The 26,866-nt window shown below is 40.3% G+C and overlaps 1 protein-coding gene across 13 annotated transcripts in view; it reads right to left on the reverse strand.

Annotated features, from left to right (window-relative positions):
• Positions 1-22,589, reverse strand: part of ACYP2 (acylphosphatase 2) — a 33,592-nt gene extending 11,003 nt beyond the window's left edge. For 3 of the 13 annotated variants that reach the window (XR_008436134.1, XR_008436133.1, XR_008436136.1), the window contains exons 1-5: positions 22,295-22,589; positions 21,718-21,734; positions 20,184-20,293; positions 17,706-17,831; positions 16,943-17,057 (exon numbers count right to left, since the gene is read on the reverse strand). Coding sequence is in view for 3 of the 13 variants with exons in the window: in XM_053972611.1 (XP_053828586.1) it covers positions 13,772-13,832; positions 20,184-20,293; positions 21,718-21,734; positions 22,295-22,553 (447 nt within the window). In the remaining 10 variants the exon portion in view is untranslated. Of the gene's footprint in view, positions 1-13,220; positions 13,833-15,886; positions 16,012-16,942; positions 17,058-17,705; positions 17,832-20,183; positions 20,294-21,717; positions 21,735-22,294 lie in introns of those variants that run through there. The other 10 variants (XR_008436132.1, XR_008436129.1, XR_008436138.1 and 7 more) reach the window with 8 other exon arrangements.
• Between the last annotated feature and the right edge of the window lie 4,277 nt (positions 22,590-26,866).

Raw genomic sequence — 26,866 nt, forward strand, 5'->3', positions numbered from 1 at the left:
GATTCCAAGCATTAAACACATAATGCCATAAACAACCTAATCAATTTTCTCTGCAATCAAGGGCATTTGGTCACAGAACTTGACAAATTATTAAATAAATAATTCAAATTACATCAACCACTTTCCTGCCTTTGTATGAAATTCTGTGTGTGGACTGTAGGGACCAAATAAAACCAGAACCTTGCATTACAAGTTCATAATTCCCACATGGAACTTGGCTCTCCAGCTCCTTTGCTACAGGACAAACAGTACAAGGGTTATTAGGAAAGTGCCTGCAAGTAAAGAAATTCATCTCTACCAGAGAACAACTTTCCCCCATAATATAAAGCAGCAAAAAGGATTTTTATTTAATTAAAACATCTGTTTTGGCTTTAAAATTAGTACATGACATCACAGGCCTGCCTACATATTTATTTGTTTATTGAAACAATGGAAACAAGTTCAGGATTCAAATATTGACAGATAATCTACTATTGTGATGTAAATCCTTCTGTTCCTTCATTCTCCTTTGATTTCATGATAGCAACAACCTTCTCTTTATGCAATTTTGCTCATTTATCCATATATTAATCCAGTATGTAGAAAAATACTATGGCATTTCCTCAATTTTTAACCCTCTCAAACAGATAAAACTCTGTATTTTAGCTTTAAATCATTATTTTCACCCCATTTTTAACTGTTGGACACTTTTAATGACTTACCTTTCCCAATACTGGAAGACAAAGCTCCAAAATTCCTAAGTATTGATGGGTCCAGTTCTTAAGAGTCCTTCATCTTCAAGGTGTATGTTAAGAAGCAGCTCAGTGACCATCTAGGAAACCTAACCACTACAATAATTTTCTATTTTGTATATAAATTTATAAATATTTTTAAGCCAAGTGTCTGATCCCCTACAAATACACCCAAACAACTGGTAATATAACTAACTCAAGGATAAAGTCTACCAGCTTGAGAAATCTGGGCTGAACTTCTCAGACAAAGAAATCCAGCAGGAACTTCAAGAAGCAACACCTCCAGCTAAAAAGTAATACGATTATGGTTGAGATCCAGAAATTTTCATTAAATATTAATATCTCCTGCTTTGCCTTGCTCCTGCAGCAGCAGCAAAAGGATAAAAACACAGAGAGAAAAACCTGCCCAGCTAATCAAGTTGTAGATGCTGGTTAAATGAAACTTTGACTCCTCTCCCTGTATTTAGAGATAGAGAATGAGAGCTCTGAATTGCTGGAGCAGATTCTCTCCAAATCCCACAGCACTCACAGATCCAAAATGCTGGATGGCTCCCAAGAACTGGTAACAGGATGACAATTCCCTACCTTTCACAAAACACAAACCACTGATTTTATTAGGAAACAACATACATTGTTCCCAGGTACACAAATGATACACGGCTGGTGTGACCAGAAAACAGCAACTGACCAAACCCTGAAGCAACGGGGCAGAAAATAAAACCTCTTTATTCCACCTGAACACATTTACAACCCTTACAAGACTAATTAGAAAACAAACAGGGAGAACCCTAAGGACAATCGATTACCAGAACAGAAAATCATGCATAAACAATTCAGGCCTTTATCTGCATGTATAATTTTAACACAATTACATTTACCACAAGCACATGGGACAAAAATGGTTGTGTGGCTGAAGCTTTAACATGAACCATAAGCAGCTCAAAGCTGTCACATTTAAACAGAGCAGCCACACAACTCTGATGGAAACCTGGCTGAACACCAGACCCAAGCAGAAACACTAAAGAGGGTGCAGAGAGCACTTAATTCAGAGTAAGGAGGAGCTTTCTCATTCAGTTCTGTGTGGATAAACCTTTTTGTCTCTCTTCACCACCTTTACAAATCAAGGCTACCTTGCCATATCTGGAGTCCATTGCACACCTTAAGTGACAGCTGTATGTTCCCAGCACTCTGCTGCTTGGCACAATGATCACTTAGGAACTCAGCAAAAAGGACAGATGAAACCTACAAAACTGGTTTAGAGCAGAGTGAAATGTGGCAAAGAGTAAGTATAAACAAGACATGTGCCTAAATCTGCAGAAATCAAAGCAGAGCAACAGCTCTCCACAACACCTGAGCTCTACATCCGCTGGTTTTATGCTCAAAACAGCCACAACATGCATCAACATAGGCAGAATCAGAATCCCAGGATGGGTCAGGTGAAAAGGGACCACAGTGCCTCAGTCCAACCATCCCAGAGCACACAGCACAGGATTGTATCCAGCTGGTTCTGGAACATCTCCAGAGAGGGAAACTTCACAGCCTCTCTGGACAAACTGTTCCAGGAAGTTCTTCCTCTTGTCAAGATGGAATCAGTTCCTGCCTGTTCATCGTGCCATGGCTGGCCCCCCTGGAACAGAGCCTGGCCCCTGCAGACAGGGACACCTGGGCTGAGGGCCCCTCTGGAGGCTGAACAGTCCCAGCTCCCTCAGCCTTTCCAGGGCACAGAGATGCTCCAGCCGCTTCTTTATCTCTGCAGCCATCGCTGGCCCTGCTCCAGGAGCTCCCTGTGCCTCCTGTCCTGATGATCCCAGAACTGGACACAGCACTCCAGATGTGCCTCCCAGGGATGGGCAGAGGGGCAGGATTCCCTCCCTGACCTTTTGGGAATGCTCTTCCAATACATTCCAGGTCCCATCAGCCTTCCTGGCCCCCACAGCACTGCTGGTCAGGGATATCTTGGTGTCCAGTAGGATCCCCAGGACCTTCTCCACAGAGCTGATATCCAGCAGGCTGGCAGGAGAAGTCTATGGAAAATGAGGGCAGCACTCCAAACCTCCTGAGGAGGTTCCTTGGTTGCTGAGGAGTCTGTAGGAGAGGCAGTACAGCTCCAATGTGTGAGGGGACACCAAGTGACAGGTGACAAGGACCAAGCTTTCCTTTTGATCCCCATCCTCACACATGGAAGAGAATCAAAGAACAGGGTACACTTTCCACTCCTGTGCTTCTATAAAAATCACTTTGTAGGCTGCTCCAAAGCAACAGAGCTCAAAGCTGGGGATTTTTAAGTAAAATGTGATAAAGAGGACCTAAATGTGTTCCATGATGTTACTATGCAACATTCAAACTGCAGCCTTTTCTGATATGTTTTTTTTTAAAAAATACAGTTTCAAAGAAAATTCCAGGTATCAAGCAATTACTTATTACTTACAGTTCTTCAAGGCATTTCAATGAATCCTGGGAGAGATTGTGTTTGCTAAGGAATGCAAAACACTTCCCTTATGGCAAAATTCTTTCAGACAAAGAAACTGTTGCAGGCTAGAGAATACAAATCATCCCAGCTACATCAAAAGGATTTTTGGTAAAGCAAATTATTCTTCATTAATTATTACTTTATATACATTCACCATTTTAGCAGCTGTTTCACACAAATTTATGTCTCTTGAGCTGATATTCAGCCCTATGAAACAACACAAAATAAATTATGCATAATTGTGAAGGTCACCTTCTCCCGTACACTGTTCAGGAACCTCCAGTCAAAAACCCAGGACTTCAGTAAACTCTTCAAAAATCCTAAATTAGAAATTTATATTTTCCAGAAGTTCAAAAGCATTTTGAGCTACCAAGTGGGACTGGGCACCAAAAAGCCTTTTAATATTTTAGAATAAAAAAACCTCACAATAATTAAAAAGTTAAAGTTGGGTCAAAGAAATTCAGACCTGTCTCACTCTTCATCAGAAATCAACTTCATGATGAAGAAGAACAAACTCCTCAAGTCTCTGCATATTTAAAATTCTTATATAAATTTATTTTAACAAGCCATGATGCTCTGTCTGGCTTCTCTTTTGCTGCTGTGTTGAATATATTCCTTCCCTTTTTAAACTGATTTCTAAATAATATAATTCTCCAAATGACTAGAAGTTCCAGCCAGTTTGGTTCTTCAATGATGAACCAGAAATAGAATTTTTAGTCTATTAAAGAAAATCCTGGAAAACTGTATTAATAAGGCACTTATATGCAATCCAAAAAATAAAAATTAATAAATATAGGATTACAGCATAACATAAGACATCATCTTGGTTCATCTTTCACAAATACAAATTAAAACAAATTTTAAACACTGCTTGACTAGGAAAAAAATAGCTTCTATACTCTGGGGCCTCTCAGAAGAAGCAGAAAAGATCACAGAACTGAAGCGGTAACACAAGGGAAGAGGTTAATTTAATGAGGAGTTATATATTAAACAGCAGCTAATAACAATTATTAGTTGCTCTGTGACAAGAAACTTCCACATCACTCACTAAATTCTGCATTCCTAGCAGGAATTAGGTCCATTTATTCCTAAACAATTCATTGGAGCACTGGGTCTGCAATGGCAAGGTGGGAAATGCTTTTTTAAATTCAGAGATCTCATTTCAATCAAACCCTGAATGGTGTTTGAAAAGAGGGGGAAAGATTAAGAAATAAGACCTGGATCAAGTTTCTGTACATTGGCTGAAATTTCATTTCCCATTAAAGCTGTCAACCAGCTTTACTGAAATAAGTGATTTTAATTACACTTGACAACCCCAAAACTGCTGTCTTATTTGCTAAAGTCCTGTTCAACATCAGCTACCAAAAGAAAATCAATATTTCAACTCATTCCTTTTCTCCTGGCATTGATTCCCCTGCAAAGTAGATGGAAAGCAGCATTTTTGTAGGGGAGTTGCTGAGAGAAATATCTAGAAGGCACAACATGGTAACTTCCACATATGCAAGTAGATTGACATCTAGTGTAAAAACACTGAACTACAAAACCACGTGAACAAGGATTAATTTAAAATATCTTTTTTAAAATGACAAAATAATCAAATCCTCCAAATACAACCACCTTTTTTTTTTATAGCTACACAGAGCCAAAAACACTGTACCAGTGACTGAGGAAATATAGCTTCCAGCAGAGGAGAAATGAGATGTCAGCAGTGAATCAGAACAGCAAATGAGAAAAATCAAATTAAGTGTGTCAGGGAGAACGAGGAAGAGGAACACAGGCCAGTTGGTCAAGAAGAAGCTTTTTCCACCTCTGGATAAGGTGAAGTGAATAGCTAGAGACAAAGGCAGAACGTTTGCATGGTTTAATTTTAGAATTTATGACTGAAAGATATCTCGGATACTCCCATTCCTGCATTGATGGCCCAGAGTCTGATGAGGAGAGGTGTAAGTAGTCTCTAATCAACTGCGTTCTTTAACACAATGAATAGGGAAAGAAAGTGTATATGTTGTAGAAAAGATAAATAAAAGGCTTTTCAAAGTCATTCCACTGAAGACTGACCCCTTGTATCAGCATCATGATCCTAGAATTTCACTTATTAACTATCTTTGGGCAAAGATGTTTTCATTCCTTTCAGAGGAATACATTTCAAAGAAATTTCAAGAGTTTGTCACCTTTTTACTCTGTCCAGTACTGGTGGCATTGGCAGAGATTTTGGACCTCACCATGTTTTCCTGGCTGTTTCAGCCCTCTTTTCAGGTTCCTGCCTGTAATAATTTCACAAAAGAAATATCTAAAAAATAGTAGATTAAAAGCTGAGAGACAAGCATCCAAACAATTCCTCACTCATTCATAACTCATTTTCCATAATAATATTAGGACATCTCTGTCTCAAACCAAATTACTCATTGTGTCCTGATAGCCTATTGCCCTGAGTGATGGTGAAGGTGATATTAAAAAAAAAAAAAAAAGTAAATGCAATTCCTCAGTTTGCCACTGACCCAATGTGTTAATCATTACACAACTGACAGTTTGTGCTGTTGTAGATATGACCCAAGGGTTCTTTTGACTCAGGAAAATTAAGGACTCCAGGGAACCTCTGCACGATGAGTCAGAGGTGAGCCATGACTTTGGGATAAGCTCTGGAAATGGCAAATACAGCTGGAAAAATGAAACAAGGGCTGCTTCCAGGGCCATTTTTGCAAGGGCACAGGAGTGAGCTCCACTCTGAACTTTCCTGACAGTAACAACACTGTACACACCAGGTCAGCTGGAAAATGGTTCCCTGGCACCTCTTAAACCCTACAGTATTCTGAAGGGAAAGCTAAGGAGAATTTGCTCAGTCCCAAAGACCCTACCAATCTCAAATGCATCCAGTTTTGCTCCTCAAGCTAAGGATGTTCAGAAACTGCAAACAGGTAGAACCCAAGGAAAAAAATCCAAATGTTGTCAGTTTTTTGTTTTGGGTTTGAAACCTAACAACATGAAATTAACTGGAGAATTGTCCAACAGAGCTCTGTGACTACCCCCAAGTAACTACTGCAGAAATACACTGAAAATAAGGGCAAGTTACATGGTTTTGGAACAAAACCCTTGTTCTGTTTTCCTTGAGTGTCTGAATTACATTTTACATCCCTATCTGCTAAGATACAAAACCTCCACAGTCCAAAGACAGACTGCAGGAAATGATCCATCACTGATTCAGGATCTGCTTTTTCTCATTTGTCATCACACTGCATCACACTGGGTCTGATAAAAAAAGGTAAAACTTAAATATATCATAGCCTTACTTGAACATAATTGGGGTTTTTTAAACATTTTTTTAATTAGGAGAACTAGACACCAAAGCAGCAAAGTGTGCAATGAACCTGAACAGAGTAAGAAATACCTGGAAATTATTCATAATACTCTTACTATCTCCTTTTCACTAAGGATTAGTAATAATCCCTCATGTTCAGATTTATTAATCAACTGCCAAAATATCACGAGACCAGCTGAAATCTGAGATCATTACACCAAAACTGAGATGTTTTCCTGCCTTTGGGTTTCGGCATTATCTCAACAATGCAATATGGAAGGCTACAAACCTTTATTTAAAACAGAATTTCAATTCCTATAGAGTAGTTTTGTACCGAGGCCTTGGGCCTTGAGCAAAAAACATCAAGTATTGTCACAAATGTTTAATTAGCAATGCAGTCAATCAAGATGCTATCACTGAGTCATTAGTGAATTAAATATTATCAGTGCACCTGAAAACAGATTTAAAAACCACTAAATTCCCCATAATTAGCTAAAACTAATCTCCCTTTCTAGACTTTTTTTTTATTCAGCAACTAAAACACCAGAAGTTATTTGCTAGAACAACAGCCCTCTTGGCATAATTTCTTAAGTTATAAACCTTTCTCCCAGAGGAATTTAATTTTTAACCTTTCTTAAAAAATCTTTTCATCAAGACCCATATGATTTGAAAACCCACTTCCCGAGGCTCTACTTTTTATTCATCACTAGACAGCTTAAATGTCATAAAGACAGAATTTGTCTTCCAGTCACTCTGCCACATTACAGTGGTATAAAATAACCAAAAATTCAACTTAAATTGCCTCCAGAGGATCTTGCTTCCTGTCAAGCTGGAATGGAGCCAGCCACAAAAGTGCTCCTGGATTTCAGTGTCTGCTAGTGTCAAAACAGCTGCTCTTCCCTCTCTTGCAGAGGGACAGAATCACCAACAAAAATGGAGGTACCTGGTTGTCCTTCCCATCTTATTCTCTGCTTTTTGAGCTGGTTACTGAACCAGAAGTAATATTTTCTTTTATCCAGCATTTAGAGTACTTCTCCTAATTCATTGCTCTTCAGCAAATCCCAGGATCGCTGTATAAAAGCCATACAGAGGATACTCTGCTCTTGCCTAGACTAGGGGGAAATATATCACAGTCCTTCCCTTTTGTTCTCCTGTATTTAGATGTGACCTTGAGATGAATTCCAAAAGCCACTAGCACGTTCCCTGCTGATCCACTAAGAGCAGGGAGGCAGGCTGAGAACAGGGTTACCAACCACAGAGCTCCAAACAAGTGGCATCAACACTCCCTGGAAATGGACTGTGTGTTCCACCCTTGGGCAGCCTCTGGCACCTGTGTCCCTTTCCACACCAGCTTCCACTGAAGGGTTTGCCCAATCGCATGACCAGCACAACATGCCCATTCTTTAATTTGAGAGCGTGGATTAGAGAACTTATTCCTACCTAAAGACAGCTGTTCAAAATTAACACTTGCTGCATACCAGGTATAACTTCATTGGCATCAACACATCATTGACTACAGACTCTCTGTCCTTTCCCACTTCGTCCTCTGAGGTCCTCTCTAACAACAGCCACAATAAACAGCTGCCTGCCAGGCAAACCACCCTGCAAACAAACACTTGGCTGCCTTGGACAGTACCCCATATAACCCAAGAACCCAAGGCAGGCACAGTCCCTGCCTTCAGTGCTCTGGCACATCCATTCCTGTTATTCACTGGAAACACTGGGATAGGCAGCACAGATCATCTGGCCCAGAACAAAGAATATTCTACTTCTGGCCAGTCCCCCACATCTCAAAGCACACACTGTGACTTAAATAGGCCAGAGGAGTGAGGGAAGTGTTTCCCATAACAAGTCAGGGAGATATGCACAGGCACAATCCCACTGAAGGTACCTGGACTCTGCACTCAGCCATCCATCTCAAGGTGAAGGTCATCCTTCTGGAAAGCCACATCAGCTGGAAAAACATGTAGAGAATTTCAGGAAGTTCTGTTTTCAAACCCCATGGTAACACAGACCACTTTTAGGCCTTTCTATAGGAGTCACATTCTCAGTGACTTGATCCCCTTGGGAGAAGACAAATTTCCTTGCAGGACTCCAGCTAAAGCCATTAAGTTCATTTTTTACCTCCATTTGGGAAGATAATTAGGAAGGGGAGAGCTAATAACACAGAGTGGTTTCCTCAGGGCAAAGGCATTGGGCAGGTCTCCAGCAGGAAGGATTTTTTAGCACAGGTCCCAGCACCATCCCAGAGCTCCAGCATCCCCTCCCACATCAATCCCACATGGCCAGGGGACATTTTTAGTCCCAGGCACCTCTGCCACCACCACACGGCTTCATGCCTGAGCCCCATGTGCTCCAGACTTGGCAATTCCCAGGTCTCCAGCAGGCATGGCTTGCATGTCTGACAACTACAAAACTCAAGATGATTTTAAATTCTATTTAACAACACCAAGCAAAATATTTAGCATTTCTCACAACATGTGAATCAGTAAATACCTACGTTGTCAGCCTTCCACACGCTCCTATTATTCCAAACCAGAAATATCCCATTTGATATTAGCTAAAATATTATACCAGATACCAAGTTGAATAGGTTTTTGTTAGTCTGCATAACTGTGACTAAACTCGGGCAAAACAGCAGCTTTCAAATGAGAATAATACACAGTTCTAATAAAATACAGCAGGTCTGGGGTTTTTTAATGTCCATCTCAGGGTCTACCAGCCCTTCAAAATTTGCTGTGTGTAGTCAGAGCGCATGGCAGAGAAATCCTGTTGCTCGCTCTTCTGGTCCTACACCAACACCCTCTAAAAGGATAATGAAGACAGCATCACATTTCAGAAGATATTTCCTGGATGCCTGCTGAGCTGACCTTGTTTACAAGTACTCACTGAAACTGATTAATTGCTTGTATGTTCCACTCCACACTGCATTTTCTGCCTATACTATCCATATGGACATGAGCCAGAACAAAAATTTCTATGTAATTATCCAATTAATTATTATTAATGCTAGCATTTAACAACAACAACAACAACAACAAAAAAAGCCAGCTGGCATGTAACAATTGCTTCACTTCTGGTGTGTGAGAACTACAAAGGGCATGCTGGAATTTTATAGCTACTAACAAGGAAAGTTGAACAGTTTTGTTTTGTTTTAAACTACAGGACCAGAAGAGCAAAGAGCAGAGTGGTGAAGGGAACAGGGAACAACTTGAATCCAGAGTCAGCATCAGAATTTCTGTGCAACTGAGCCAATTAGCTCCCCTCAGTACTAATTTACAAATGGAAACCTATAGCACATTCTCATTCTCTGGCTCTATTCCTTTATTTTACTATCTGTTTGTTGATAGTAAGAATTTCATGTTGATAAAGCAGAACAAGGTCCTGACTGACTCCAGCCTATCAGTTTTTTTTTCACTGAACATTTTGAGATTAGAAAGATGGATTTCTTCTGGACCTGGCAGAAAGCAACATTCCATCTGGGCCAGAAGAATCAACTGATACAATAATACAGCTGTAGGGCTTGCAGCAGTCCAAAAGCAGTTACTGAAAATTAAACAAGCACATAATACACCCTGAAATTCTGGACAGTGATTCACTGACATTAGTTAACCAATGCACAGAGCCCCAACAATTTACAGGAACAAACTCTGTTCCAAGGATTAGCATAGGACTGGGTATCAACACTCCCACACTGCCTCTCAGCTCCATCACAAATTTGCCATAAGAGACTGTACTGACTCTGGTCTGTGCCCTCATTCCTCCACGTCCAGCATGGGAATAATCCATGTGTAACTACTCACCAAAATTATCTTCAATTTTAATTCACATTTGCACTAGGAATTTCTTTAAAAAGTGTTTACCAAATATTGTTTAAGCCCTCATTCCAAATTTAGGTAGTCCCTTCATAGCTCTCAATTTCAGCTTCACTAAAATACCAAAAAGCAAATATGAATTCTGGTATTTAAAGTTGCACTGCACTGCTGCTGATTCGGCATTTAGGACATCACAGACTGCAGTAAGATGATCAACCACCCCAGGCTGGGTAACAGCAGGTCCTGACAGCTGAACTTGACACAAAACTGCTCAAGTGTTGTGTGAGCTGGACAAGACAAATCTGGAAAACACAGAAATCCATTAGATCTTGATCACATCCCAGCCAAGGCTTTTTAAAACACAGGTGGACACAAGGAGTGATGTCTGTGATGAACAGCAAAGGTGTTTTCCCATCCCCAAGGTGGAGTGACACGGCTCAAGCATTTTTCCAGCAAAGCAGGGAGTAGCACAGGCAACAGAAATCTGCAGCAGCAGCAAAATTCCATCTCTGCGTGTACTCCCAACCAGAGACAGGTTACAGGTGTTACTCCCTGGAAAACTGATTTGCTGTAGGTTGAACAGATTCACCTCCAAAAGGAACTGAATTTGCAGTTTGCTGGGAATCTCCACTCCAACAAAGGAGCCCCGCAGCCCTCTGACTGCCAAGGAAGACCTCAATTTCCAGGCTCCAGCTCCTGGATCCACAGCCTGGAAAAGCAGGGCAGGTCAGGGAGATATGAAACTGGCTGCAGGCAGCTGCTTTCTTCCAACCCTCCTAGAATACTCAGCCAAGCATTCTCCTAAGCTCTTGAAATTTACCCTGCAAATCACCAACCATCTAAAATTAAAGATTATTTTAACCCTATGCAGACCAACAGGGGGGTAGAATTGTGCTGCCTGAAAAGTTCCTAGCATTGACATTAAAATCTGATTTCAAGGAAGGGTTTTTATTATACAGTGAGAAGGGACAGAGGCTCAGGATCAGCACTGATAGAGTGTGATGGTTTCAGGTGAGCTCCTCTATGGTACTCCAAACCAGCTCAGATGTATAATGAATGAAACATCATTAAACAACTGCTAGGAGATCTGCAAACAGGAATGGATTGGGATTTTGCTCCAAATGGGTTTGTTTTCTAGCACGTATTAAAATTCTACAGCTCTAGAGTAAAAACGGGAAGGAAAACTCTTTGCCCAGGATCCTCTCCCACCAGAATGTCCACTGGGTGTTCAAGGAAACTGCTCAAGTTTTAAATCAGGCATTAATTAAATTTAATGCTTGATTTTTTTTCCTAAGTTAAAAACTCTGCCTTCCCCCCACCCCGCCCCCCATGAAGTTCTGAACACTTGGCAGCCTGATTTCCTTTGTTCCTTTAGCAGCAGGAAGAGCCCAGAGCATAAATGTGAACACCAGTGGAAAGCACTGAAGGTACACAACAGAGCATTCATTATAGATGAGCCCAGTCAGCTGTTTCACCCCAGCTAGGGAAAAAACATCTTCAAGAAAACCAGCTTTGAAAAGAAAGCTTTTCATCCAGTCACAGAGTGACTACAGTAAATCAGCTGGAGAGCAAAAGGCTGACAGACCAGGGACTTCTCCAAGTGACTCTTTCTAGAGAGATTCCAGGATCCCCCTTCAGACGGGCCACATAAAGACACCAAAACTAATATTAACTCTGCAGGATAGCTGGTGACATCCAGCACAGTTCAAGGGAAAAATCTCAGGGCACAATCTTAAACAAATAAACACTGTATTTCTGTGGAGAGTCAGACTACGGAGAAGAGGGAGGGAGGAACTGGGGAAAAAGAACAAGGTAAAATTGAGTTATGTACTTAAATCACCCAGAGAGACTTTTTTTTTTTTTTTTTTACTGCTGCAATTCTCCAATAGTGGCTGAGGGAAGAGCAGCATCAGAAGTAATTTTGATTGTTTTTGCTGCTGGCAAATGGTGTATCTCAAGTACATGAGTGTGAAACATACTCATTTTTGATAAAAACATGGTAAATAAACTGAACACAGCTTGTTAATGAACCAAAGTAGAACAGCAGTAATTAAGGAATAAAACAAAACATCAACAGGCTTCAGAGCTCTTTCCCCATAAAAGCTGGAAGTAGCTTCCTCTCCCTTTCTGGCTAACATGGCATAAGGAACAGAGATTTTGCTTCCAGTCCTATATTCATCTGGCTAAGGAAGTGCTGAAATCTCAGGGAAGATGCTTTTCACCATCACAATGTTGATAAAATCAGCAGCAGCAAGACCCACAATTTGTGCATAATTACACCAGCAAATTCAGAACTGCATCCACCTCCTCAGCACAGGGCTCTTGGTTAAGTCTGCCAAATGTTTTCCATTTGGGGTACACCTTGGCATTCGTGTGGGAGAGCTCCTGCTGTACTACACACAAGATTTAATACCCCTGGAAACATTCCCTCCTGACTTGCCACCAGGAGCAGCTTCACCTGAATATCTGCCCACTTGTGGCACCCCTTTTGCGGACAGTAGCAGCATCTCCACAGAGGTCTTCTCATCCTCACATTATGCAAGTCTAATATTAGTTTAATGTTGCTTTGTCCTGTGGATTACAAACACAAATCTCCAGACCCAGAATAACACTCTTCAGATAGAAAAATGGTCATAACAGTCTTGTTCCCTGCTCAGTAATTTTCAAATATCAGCACACCAAAAGGAAAGCAAAAAAATTGCAGTTCTGAAGTTGTTCTTTAAGAGTCACATGAGTTGGTTTGTATTTTCAGAACTTGTTTGAAGCATCACATCCAGAATAGGTTTCCAGGAAACTGACATTAAGTACATGTTTTTATTGATAATTAGCAGTTTGTTGCCAAAGATCTATTTTTGACTGTGTGCACAGTTAACCACCCTGCTAAACTAAATAACAAAAGCCATTAAAAATCCTAGTTTAAGCTGAATTTTACTCATTAATGTCTCTCTAAGTGTTGTGGTAGAGCACTAAAGACACATTAAACGTTTTATTCAGCACAAAAAGCCAAATGAATGGCACTGAACTGCACCACATCCTACAGCATCAGCAATAACAGAACACCTTCACTTTGGAAATAAAAAAGCATTACATGTGGCTAAATAATAAAAAATATCAGCATTAAAGAATGTGTAAATGCTCAAGTGAACAAAAAGCTCCCAGTAAAAATCATGCATTACATCAGAAATTTAATTTTGAAATCAGTCTCCCACAAACCTCAACCAATCCTTCATAGAACAGTTATTATGGTTAAGATTAATTTTGAGCCAAAAGAAGCCTGACTTCCCAGTGTGGAAGAAAGGCACATGAGTCCTAGTTATACAGTAAAATGCCTAAATTGAGTGTTCAAACAACAGGTCAACTCGTCTGTGTTTACAGTACAATTCAATAGAGCCTTGAAATCCTTCCTGCTTCTAATTGTTGCAGCTGGGATGTTGGGATTGAGTGTTCTCGGAGATACCCATCAGCAAAGCCAATAAAAGTCTGGAATTCCACAGGAAACTCCACCTTGGTTCCTAACACTGCTAAAGGAGTGGGGAGCATTAATGCAGCATCCACCAGAGACAGGAGAAAAGTGAACTATCTTGCCCAACATCCCATTCTGAGCTTTCCAAGACAATGCAAACACTAACACTGCTTATTGTAGAGCCAAAATCCTAGAAATTCAGACCTGTTTACATGCAGAAATATCTGGTAAATGCTCTATAAACAAAATCACTTCAGCAGATACTTAATAAAGAATTCCAATTCCACAGAGCTACTGTAAAAGTAATCTACAAGGTCATGCAAGGCAGCTATTTTCATACTCCAGCAGAAGAAACAAGGGTGTGGAAAACTTTTTTTTTTTTTTTTTTGGCACTATTCTATATCCAGAAAGACCCAAGCATGGCTAAAAGCTTTTGTGGTTTAAGCCATTGCAGGGAATAGGCACATCCAGCACAGTGGAAAGCAGAGGAGCCATGCCAGGAGGCCACTGCTATTTCTGGCTGTCATTGGTGGGCTGGCTGACATTCAGGGCACAGGGACATCTCTTCCCTCAGCCCCTGGGGCACACAGCCTTTTCCTGGGCTCCAGAGAGACAGAGGACAGGGGAATTCCCTTAGGACACTGCACAAGATGAGCCACTGGGCCTCTGGGTTTCTGCTGGAAGCACATGCAGCTCTCCTTCAGCTAAGCAGCTCACTCACTTTATTCTCAGTAACCAAAAGCTCCATGTTCTGACTTACCTGACCCATTCCTTGGCTTTTAAAGAGAATACAACAAATTAATTAGTTCATTCATCTAATTTTATACGACTAAAAAAACTCAAAGAACAAGGTTTACTCCTGTTTCTCCCAGGCCGTCATTAGTAACAGTTCAGTACATTTCGTTTACAGGACCAATAACTACAATAATTCACAATTTAGACTGTCAATTTTAAGCAATAAATAATTATAGAGAAGAAACATTCAATATGAAACATTCAATATGAAAAGCAAAAGAATCACATTTACCATTTTATTACCCACAAAAGTTATAGCCTAATTTAGTTTTCCAGTATACATTAGTCTTACCTTTAAACAAAAATTATAATCAAACATAAAAAAACTAATCTTATTATTGGAGCTACACTGAATTATAAAATTCCCATAATATTTTCCTGTCATTTGCTATTGATTCGCTGAAACACCATAAATCACCTTCAGCAGTGATTAATGTAAAAACTGTTCTTCATTACCATCATAAATGAGACCAAATCTAACACCTCTCCACTGGTTTGCATTTTAACAAAGTTTAAAAAATATTTAAAAACGTGATTTTCATTTCCGTCTGCCCTTTCTCCAAAATCTGTCACTGTCAGCTTCCCAAGAACAGCACATCCCAGGAGTATTTCAGCCATCCTCCTGGGGCACATCTCTGCCTCACCGACTAGTCTGCATATAAATCAGTGTTAAGGATTCTCCTAAACAACACTTCTAGTTTGAGCAAAATACTTTTAAAATGGAGAAAAATGTCAAAACATTTACTGAAATCTGTTCATTTTATAAGTAAACATCAATTGGGTATTAAGATCTGGATTTTTTTTTCCCCCCAGGTATTTTTAGTAGCATTTAGTTTCATTTAAGGGCTATTCTCTGCAACCAATTAAAAATTATATTGGGGAAAAAGGTATTTATTCAAAGTCACTTGGTACAGACCAGAACCTTGGCTACACCTGATTACTGAAAGAATGACAAATATGATAATAACAATTCAGAGTTTCATTCTCCTCTTCTACATGGTAAAAATCTAGATTCTTCTATGCATTTATACACTACAGTAATTTAAGTCTTGTGTCAGTTAAATCTTAATTCTTCTTGACTGACATTGGTAATAAAAATGACATTCAAATTAAATTAGTATTAGTTCCCTAATTAAAACCCATTTCCAAGATAAGCCATCTATATTTAGAACTCTGCCTTTCTCTAGAGACAAGAAGAACACTCACTGTGCTTGTGCCTAAAAAATATCCTAAGATTTCACATTTTCAAGCCTGATTTGAAGCCTTGGAATTTTGGGGTAAATTCTGAATTTGGCACTCTATAGACTCTTATCTTACCTTTTTAGTGGATAACTAAGCAATTTGTCATCGAAGTTCAAAAAAAATTCTCCCAGGAAAGCAACTTCCAGCCTTCAAGTGCTGGTTGCTTTGGCAACAACCACCATGAGTATGCACGCCCCAACCTTATTTAATGGGGAAAGTAGAAGAAATAGCACAAGATAATATAATGAAAAATCCTGTGGTGTGAGTATTCCTGGAAAAAAATTAAATAAAACACAGGACTACATTCCTCTACCCCATTTTTAATCATCAGTTCATATCTTGGCTGGCAAAAAAAAGCCTCCACTCTACCATAAAATCTTAGTATGTTACAGAAATGGTGCAACTCTGCTTCTCTTGGGACTTGACAGGTAAAACTCTCTGAAAATGAGCTTTTATTATCTAAGGATAAGGGGTGTGATGTGTGCAGAGCAGAAGCAGCAAAGAGAACAGGACTATGAAATACAGTGAGAAAAAAGATGGATTCTACCATAACAGTCTAAAAATAGATTCCCTGCAAACAGAGCATGAATGGTTGAGGATCTTCAGAACTAACAGCTCCATCTAGAGTTAAAAACCAAGGGATACCAAAACAAGCTGACAGGTAGAAGGTTCTCAAGACTTCTTAAAAACACCCTCTAAAACATCCTCCAAGAGCTCTCAATTTAAGAATTTGCTTAAAATACTTTACATAAAAGTCACCTAATCCCTGAGAACCTAGATGGCTTTCATTAAAACCAAACTGAATGCAAAATTGAAAGGATAATATCTAAAAGTGCTCATCTATCCCTTGGGCTTCCTGCAGCTCAGCTGCATTCCCACTGCGATCTGAGGCTTGGGGAGGTTGGTATATTTTGCCAGTTTTCAGTGGGCTCAAGATCTTAGCACCACAGAGTGTCAAGGAACCAGTCTCACAGCACTTCCAAAGAAATTCATACCCATGTTCAACACTAAATGAATGGTCCAATCAGGGATATGACTTCTTGCATATGCAGCACTTCCCAGGCCCCAGCTGTTCACACTTATTTAAAATTTAACACTGGCTTTCTGCAGAGGCAGGAGGCTCCTGCTCACCTGTTTGCTCCAGAGCAAACTATTTTGCATGGCATCTCCCAAAGTAACTCAGCATGACTACATTTGATGTCTGCTCATCCTCTTGTTCCTCCTAAGTTATATCTTACCTCGCAACCTGCACAAAAAAATAAATTATATAAACCCAATGCTTCTTGAGGTTGAGCATGCACTGGATATATTGTGGCTGTGCCTCCTAATATAATTGGTGATACAAAAATAGAATATAAAGGGGCAGAAAATGGGGAGCTGCTGGAAAACCATTGGGTTAGAGGTCTGCTGCATTCCTGCTCCAGAACAAAGGTAGGCTTTGTTAATCACTCCATGCTTCTGGCAACACTGGAGAGCCTCGTGGGCTTTTTCCCACATTTTTTACACTTTCCCTCTCTTTACTGTCCTCTCAATCCCTTATTCCTCTTTCTCCCCCTTAACTGCTTTGTCTATTTACATGTAGGACACCTGTACTTTACAATGGCATCCCTACTCCTTTTAGTCCATGTTCTTGATTCTATTAAGCACCATAAAAAGACAAATATTGTTTAGGACAGATCAAAACACCTTTACTACTTCCCCCTAAAGTACATTAATATTAGAAACCCAGAACCAGCAAAAACAACTGACAAATTTTCTTACCATCACCATGTGATTTTTAAGCTGTTCTGTGCTTCATGTTTAATTGAAAAGCTGGGGCAAGTGTGAAAATACTGGTCTAAATGACACTGCACAAACTGTTCTGGAAAGATTCCCACAGAGTAACAAACATTACCAGGAAGCTTTCTTGAAATATATGACTATTGATTCATGCACTTCTTCCTCTGCAGAGTGTTTGGTTTCCTTGACCATGCAGGAGCTATACAAGTTTTTAACAAGTGTCATCACAGCGCCTTTAAGTCTTGAAAAGATAAAACACAAACCAGAACATGCATAGGCAGTTGGTAATGGAATTTTTTCCTGGTGATTTATCACATTTGGAATACAAATACAGGTTTAGGGTTATTGGTTTGTATCAATTTCCTACAGCATAAGTAATCCTCATTTTGTTGGTTTTTAAAAATAGCATTTTAAATAACATTTACATCTAAGAACACAGCATTATGAATTCATAGCATTATTAAAAAATGCTGAAAAAACCTTTCAGAACCTCAAAGCCATTCTGATCCATGATTCACTAGTACCAGTAGAGAAAAATACAGGTCTTTCAAAGGCGCAGTTTACACACAAGCAACTTCACCAAGTTAATGACAAAAATAAACTCACTGCCTTTTCCATACATTGGAGAGCACAGAGGGCACAAGGAAGATGTTTCCTGTCAGGGTCAGCTGGTGAGACCCCAGCAGTGTGAAAGTGCTTGTTCCCCTAGCCCAGCAGCTGAAGAAGAGGTCTGGAACATGTGAAGTCGAGTTTTCAAGGTTGTTTATTTCTCCTTATCTATAATATTTTCTCTCTGACCTGCCGAGGTCCGCCTAGTACAGAAGCCATAGGAGTCTGGCCTCGTATCTTGGGCAGCTCCCACATTATATACTCAAAATTACGTGTTATATGTTTACATATTTTTACCAATGCCCACCACCTATGTTAAACAGTGAATCTCTACCTTAAACCAACAGAAAAGTGTCACCATCACAGCAGGACATGGAGGACAAGAAGAAGGAAGAAAAGGCTAAGACATGCCCAGATTCCTCCAACTTGTACCCCTGAATTACATTCTAAAAAATCCCAAAATTCTACTTTTTCACCCTGTGTCAATTAACCTATTACACTACTCAAACCCTTTTGGCTTGTAATTCCTCATATAGAGTTGGCAGCCTCTCCCACAGGCTAAAATCTAAGCCACAGGGGTTTCTGACTTCTTGCCAAGGTCCCCGAGCCCCCTGGTAGGGTCTTGAGACAGCCAAGGCAGCCAGAGGGATGTTCTGGACTCCGACAGTTTCCTTTTTCAGAATTTTACTCCAGGACCCCAAATTTAATAATCCATGGGTCAAAAACCACACTTTGACTTCACATTGCCACATTATTCCCACATCAGAGGAACACATTGATTTCCAACGTGAAATAAAGGAGCAACAACCAAAACCAACTTTTTATTTCTTCTGGATCTGTGTTTTTAAACAAAAAGTAGGACAATAAACAGAAAACAAACCCTGGTTTCTCACGTGGTCAGTTTCGCCAAGTTAAATAAAGTTCCAAGTTAAATAAAAACGTGGCACCAACACAGAAATTTACAAAACATGAAGAGATCTGGATATTAACAAACTCCTACAAAAAGTAAGTGTAAATTTGATACAAGAAAATGCCTGACAATTCTCTGGCTTTGTACATGTTTTGCAGCCTGAGATAAGTAACCTCATGTTAAGCACAAAACCAAGGAAAATGACTGGAAATCATTTAAATCTCCTGACTAGAATGTGCAACACTTTTGTGTGCATAAAGCCAACTTGTCTTCATCCAAGTTCAGTTTTGAAGCAATTCCTGTTTGGGAAAGTGTTGGCAGAATGTGCACTGCTAATTTCCCATCTAGAAAAGGAAAGTTCTGCCCTCACTCATTCTTTGTTGAGAGAACAAACCCCTGAAGGATTTTTTAAAGTTCCCAACAATCTCCCTGTACACACTTGCAAAAAATGATAGTTGGAAGTAACTCAATCAAGCTTTGTGTTTTTCCAGGCATCATTTCCTCAGTGATAGCTTTAACCTCCTGGAAACTGGCAATCTCATAATGAAAATTATTACCCATTTTTTAAAAGACACCAAAATACTTCAAAACTCATTTCCAAATGGTAGAGACTGCGGGCCTTGGCTAAAATGTGTATTTATGTATTAGGAGTTTTTTTTCAATCAGAAAAAAACATAGTATTTAAACCAAGTATCCTTTAAAATGTTTTTTAAGCACAGACTGAGAAAGCATTTTAAGAAGTTCTTCTGTTTTTTTAACAAGAAAAGTTTTGATGAATTAAAAAACAGATCTTTAGTCACATGAATAAAGACTTTGTTTTCATTTCACAAGAAATGAGGACGTTAAGGAAATACATTAACAAACTGTGTGACACTAGAAATGAAAACGCAGTATTTTTCAAGTCTAAAGACTTGTTCAAAGCTTGAAGAATGCACCTCCTTACCTCCAAAGCTGAATAAAAACACTGTTACATTACTGACACATGGATCTACTTGTCGCTTTGCATTAAAAACACTTTTGTGAATGACTTTAATGAGAGTAAGGAAAAAAAAAACCTAACACAGAAATACTTACATTTCATTCACTTTCTCTTCTGGGCCCTGAACTTGGCCTGTCACGGTTCCTTGGCTGGTATTCTTAACCCAGCCAACCACTCCTAATTTTTTGGCTTCCTGTTCTGTGTACTGATTTGGGAAATAATGAAAGAGGACAGTTAGTGCCAGCACAGACATCACAGACAGAACACTTAACCCCCACCTACATTTGCCCAGCTGTAAAAGCCACACTTAAAAAATAAAAATCCATGAGTGATGCTCATCCTCAGACTTTCAGATGTTCCTGGCAGCTCTGGAGTTGAAGCAGGTACAGCTCATTTTCCAAAAAGAACAAGATTTTGATTACAAAGGACTCTACTAATCCCACACCATTCCCTTGTACCTACTTTATTCCTTTCCATAGCTTCTATCACTGCTCATTTGACCCTTCAATCACCACAGTTTTTAAACTCATTAAATCTGCTACAAGTACAAACTTCCCAGTTCCCTTTCAAATCCTTTCCACCAGACTTCCACCTTTTAAATCCTACCCCAGCTGCAACATTTCTACTGACAAACAGCAGCGAAGACCATAATCTAATAGCTAGAAAAAAACAAGCATATTTCTGCAATATCTAAAAATTATGGTTTCCCAGCCACACAGTTGTGATGAAACTCAGAAACATCAAGAGCCAAACTTCAGGACTGTATGACCCATTCCAAAAGAGAAAACATGCTTTGGGGTGATGTAGCCAATGAAAAAGCAGTGCTAACTATGAAGAGCATTTTCCAACGTGATTATGAGCAGCTTTTCCAAACTAATTTGCCCAAAAGCACAGGAATGCAGCGGCAAACCTTTTCCTCAGTACTGCAGAGCAGCTCAGGACTGGCACTGAGCTGCTTCAGGTCAGCTCAAAACAAGGGACAGCAAGCTTGGACTTACCCTTTAATCTTGATAGAATAACTAAATTCAAGGCAAACTCTACTGCAGTCCTCTGTTCATTTCCACTTGGCACTATTTCACAATATAAACTTTACATAAAATCTCTCAAGTTGAATATTAAGCATGGGGCACTATTTTGAGACAAAAACACTATTCTTACTTGAATTATGTCCTCTTGTTTCGTGGATTTCTGTGAAATGCAAAACCACCTGCTGCACTTCAGAGCTGGTGGAGTCCCTTGCTCAGGGTATGAGCCACAAAGTGCTTATTTGCAGCATATTTTTTCCCACATTTTTCCACAGTAACCTTCCTGAATTACAGGCACTGAATTGCCATTTGAAAAATTAAACTCAAAACACCTTGTTTCATATTTAACCTTTCAAAATATTAAGGCGTTACAACATTCTTGTGACTGTTACATCACAAGTAATCCAAACCACAATCTACACAAGCAACACATTATTAAGCTTCTAAAAATCCATTTTAATATAAAACAATTTTAAGTCTACTCAGAGTACATAACCATCCAACCAAAGGCTGGATATGTTTACACTCCACAGACCTGCTGCCTTATTTTTAGCACTGGAAATATTATACCATAAAGTAGCTAGCAAATCCAGCATTGCCTTACCATCCTGAAACAAACACCTAAAAAAAGAAAAAAAAGAAAAAAGCAATTAAAGTCCTGTGAAAGCATATCACCTGTAGGAATTTCAGTTAATAAAAAAGAGCAATGATGTGCACACAAGTCACCCGTTGTGTTTTACTACGAAAATTTCAGTGACGTTAATATTACAGAACAGGACTTGTGTTTGAGCCTTCCCTTCGTCACACGACTATTGTATTCATACATTCACGTATTTAGAAGGTAATGAAAACGCCGCAGTGTGAATGGGAAGGACGGGAGGGGCATTTCCACACACCCGCGCTGACAGAAGCCAGGAGCACAAGTGCGCGGAATGGGAACTACTTTGGACAGAGCAGCCCGTGCTGCAGGAGGAGCCGAGCCTTAGGGAGGGGGACTATTTACAACTATTAAAAATTTAAAAACAAACGCCTCACAACCAAAAAACTTTCCCGTCCCGCTGCGAAGGCGGCGGCGGCTGCTCCCACCTCCCCTCAGGCCGCTCCCACCCCGCGCACGCGCGGTGGTGCCACCGCCTCAGCGCGGCACCCCTCGCCCGGGAGCCCCCTCAGCCCGCCATTACCTTGCACCCGCCCGAACACTTCGTAGTCCACGGATCTGAGTGCGCCGGAGGCTTTGGCCGGGGCGGACATGGCAGCAGCGAAGGAAGAGCCGCTATGGCGGCCGCTGGTGCTCCACGAACCAGCGGCGCCCGGACGGGAGCGCGAGAGGCTCAAGCTTAGCGCGTAAGCGGCCGCTTCACGTGCGGATGGGGCGGACACGGCACCCCGAAGAGAGCTCCGAGTGAGGGGAGAACAGCCGACAGCGGTGGATGGAAACATCGTTCCTCCTGTGAGGGGAAGCACACCTGACAGCGAGGGGTGACATAGCTCTTCGTGTAAGGGAAAACATCGCTGCTTCTGCGAGGGGCGAGCGCCCAACCCCGAGGGCGGGAAAACGCTCCCGCCGTCAGGGACGCGGCCTCGCATCCCTAAGGGGCGGCTCCTACAGAGCCCTCGCAAGGGGTCATTCCCATCTCTGTTTCAGATTAGAAATATGTTCAGAGAGCAGCTGTCCAAATGGCATCATCTCCTCCTCCCGGACTGGTGCTGCCACATCCACACCTGGAGTCGCCAGCATCCATGGTGCAGGAGAGGAGCATTAGTCGTTCCAAGTCATTTTTAGGAATCATTGAAAACAAAGTGTGTTCCTTACATTGCTGAACTGAGGTAATTTTGCCTGGTAAGGTGGAAAATCAGGTAGTTGAAAACTAAAGCATAAGAAAAAACCCTCAAATTTGTCTTGGGCATCCCTCCCTGAATGAGGCTGAGTGACCAACTTACATCTCCAATCTTCACATGACTTAAAAAACTTCAGCTGGAGTTTGAACAGACCATTTCTCCCGCCCTGTGCTGGGCAAATGCCAGACTCCTCAGCTGAAGCAGCAGACCCCAGAGAAAGCAAGCTCATTCCATGCAAGCAATTCAACTAGCTTTCAGCAGTATCTAATAGTGCTTATGTTCTCATTATAACACCTTTCCAAAACTCATCGTGAGATTTTTTTTTTTTGTCTATATGCTACAGATAAAAAAAACAAGTCAACAATTTATTATTTAGTAGGTTGAGTCTCCAGCAACACACCACAAAGGTTTTTCTCTGGTGTGTTTGATGTTTTCTTGAAGTTTAACTTTCCCACTACCATATTTGTTTTGTTTTTTTTTTAAACAAAACTTTTTAGGCAAAATTCTACATTAGAAACAGCATTTATCCAACCTTAGAAGATGAACTCTGCTCTCACCAACAGATAAAAAGGTAAGTTAACAGTAACTTCACAATAAAAATCAAAATAATTTTATTTGCTCTCTCAATTAAGTAATTTCCATCCACATACACCTTTTGTTCTACAGTAATACAGTATAACCTGAGTTGTTCACAGGTTTGGATCTTAAGACTACAGGGAGGTTCAAAATAAAGTCCTAGAAAAGTAACAAAATTATATTTCCCAGACACACAAGTTAACTAGAGAAACAACCACTCAATTCAGCACAGAACACAAATATTCACATAGAAACAAAAAGCTTCCAGTATGACAGGGAATAGGAACATAATGGACATTTGCTTTACCTATATACCACATTAAAACAAATCTTTGCCTTTCACAGAGATCATACATTTTTTCTAATGTGGAATCAGCACCGTTTTGTTTTGAAAGAGGAGGATTCCACAGAAAGAGGAGCAGAACACAGAAAATCTTTTGTAATTTGCTGCCATCTGGCAGCAGTGAAGAGCAAGACCAAAAAGTAGATTTATAGTAGTATTTATAGAAAGCCACACAAGCCCTGAAAGCAGAGCTTATCCTGGTGCTGATGACACTTTGCTACTTGCAATTCCAGCACTGGCAGCAACATTTTTTATCACTACAGTCTTTGACATTTCAATTATTTGTCATAACATCTTGTCCATCTTTCTTTAGACAAGTCCAACTTTCTCCTTATTTCATGACAAGTAGCAGAAAACTTCTGAAGGTGATACTGTGAAACATTTAATATTTTGCTGCCTATGTAATCAATATTAGAAACCAAAAGTTACTCAAACACACTAATTAGCAAGAGAGCTTTAGCACACACTATCAAAAAATGCAGGCAGCCTACAGAGAGTTCTGAATTTCCCTCCCACTTCCAGCTGTTTATTCCAGGGTGGTGGCATTGGCCAAAGTAGAACCAGTTGCCTGCACTTCCCAAACCTACAGCTAGTTTTAAAAAATAACAATAACATGTTTCACCACCAGGCCCTCTGCCCCTCCTCTGGGCTGTAAAGCCTTTAAAAATCACCCAGTATTCACTCCAAGCACTGCAAAAATTTCCAACAACACTGTTCTTTAGCCATGGCATGAAAAAGGGTATTGTAAAAACTATTATTACTTGAAAACACCAAAACCCAGCAGTAGTACTCTTGCAGCTGAACACCAGGGACCAGCACAAACAAGGCTTTGCAAGGAGTAACCTTGGCACACCAGTGACAACAGCCTCACAGTACCTGGACAGGTAGAGGCAGGGCTGCCAGCAGAATCCCTCCAGGAGCAGAAAGCTGGCCTGGAACCACAACTACAACACAGAGGTAAAACCAGGACTGAACACACCCATGATTTAAAGGCAAGAGTTCTGCTCAGCCCTCAGCTTAGTAGAGCTCCTGCACCAAAGAGCAGAGGGGGCATGGGTGGGTCCCAGGTGAGGTTGGTTGGGAGGGTCAGGGCTGTTGGTGCCCTTGACTCTGGCCAGTACCAATAAAAAGCAATTTGATTAAAGCATCTCAGTTACTAAGTTTTTGAGTTCGTCGTTTGAAAGTTGTAGCTTTCTTATTTATGCTGTTTGTTCATCTCTGGCACTGAATAGGTGGGAAACCAGCTTTCTGGTTCTTTCATTAGGCACTACTACTGCTATCTCTGTGTGTGGCTGTCACCTCATACCACTGCACATGCCTGATGTTTCCCACTCCCAAAATGACTGCCTTTGGCATTCACATGGATACCCCATCAAGCACATAGCCTCCCACCTTGCTGTCTTGATTCATCCTTCACCTTGTAACTACTCTATTTTTCTGCACCATTTTTAGGTAACCTGGCTCCTCCTCAAACCTCCCTTGATTGCATGTCTCTCTCCTGCTATTTCTTATCATAAGAGTTTCTTGATGTATCTTTTTAGCTGTGCAGCTCTGTTTAAACTAAACTCTAGACCTGATTTACTTGCAAAGTGTCCCCAGATGATTTTGATGAGTTTCCCAAAGGACACCAAAGCCTCCAGATAAATAAATAATAAAGATACTGCTTCTGTTGCCAGGTTATTGCTGTTACCTAGGGAGCATGGAATATCAGGGATGAAGGTTGGAAAGCATGTAAGCTTAGTTTGACCTTTCCAGCGTTTTTCCCTTATTTTCTGTAAATGGTAAAGCACATCAGATTTTATTTTTCTGTCCTTTTAAGAAAATGCACTGCTGTTCCTTTATGTTTTCTTCTTCAGGCAAACTTATAAACTTCTAACTTTTTCACTAGTCTTCCTTTTTTCCTTATTCTCACAGAATGTTTTCTTTTCCTAAATTGCATTTCCTTCTCATTTCTGAATGAAAAATAAGGGGATTGCTTCCTCTACTTCAAAGCTGTACAAGCTTCTTCAGGGTCTTTTTTGCAGTCCTTATTTATATAATATCTAAATATACTGAAACCTTTTGGAGGGCTTAATCTCCCAGTTTTTCCTCTTTACTGGCTATCAGGAACTTTCTTCTTTTTAGCACTGCAGATTATATTTGGAAGTCTAAAGGGCAAGACAGGCACAAAGAGGGGTTCTTCGAGGGCTTTATTCTGGTGGTTGAGTGATTAATGACTTTGTAGCTGATTCCCCAGCATGCCCGTAGCACAGGGAGGTGACCTGGTTACAGCACATGTCTCCAGGATCCAAATCCAGGGACATGATCCGTGTGGGAAGAACCCCACACCTGCGCAGCATCCCCTGAGCAAGGGGAGAGTCTTGCAGGGTATGAGTCACACCCAAACAGATCAGATTTCAGGAGTGCAGCCAAACTTTGTGTAGACAGGAGCTAAATTTGTCCCTCGTGCTCCAAAATCCCAGACTGCTTACATAAGGTAACACAAGTGACCCATACAAAATTGTGAGCCTGTTATTCTATATTGTTTAGATTTTGTGTTATTTCTTGTTTTATTTTTGTGTCATAGCCTGATTCTTTAGGGCATGAAGACCTATCAACTGTTTCTCTGAAAGGAGTTTTTATTTTTTAAGTTGGGCAATAAACCTCTAAACCTCCACCAATAAAACCACATGGAAAAAAGTTCAAAATGTTTCAGTCTAAATTAAGCTTTAAAAGTATTTTCACTGATATATAAAAAAAAAAAGAAAGAATTTTCAGGTAAATCATTCTTAATTGGTAGTTGTGAAGTTTTAATCTGAAATGATAATAAGAAACTAAACCACATAAATACTTGCTATGAGGAAATCAGCCTTGGAAACTTGCATGATCGCTGCAAAGTTCTTTTAAACGACAAAATGTTGGGAATTAAAACATGAGTATATGAACTGATGTGTCGTATGGCAAAAAAAAACCCATCTCAAACAAAAATGTGATGGATAAATTAAACTATTCAGTA

This window comes from Vidua macroura, chromosome 3 (genome assembly GCF_024509145.1).
Source record: "Vidua macroura isolate BioBank_ID:100142 chromosome 3, ASM2450914v1, whole genome shotgun sequence".
Taxonomy (NCBI): Eukaryota; Metazoa; Chordata; class Aves; order Passeriformes; family Viduidae; genus Vidua; species Vidua macroura.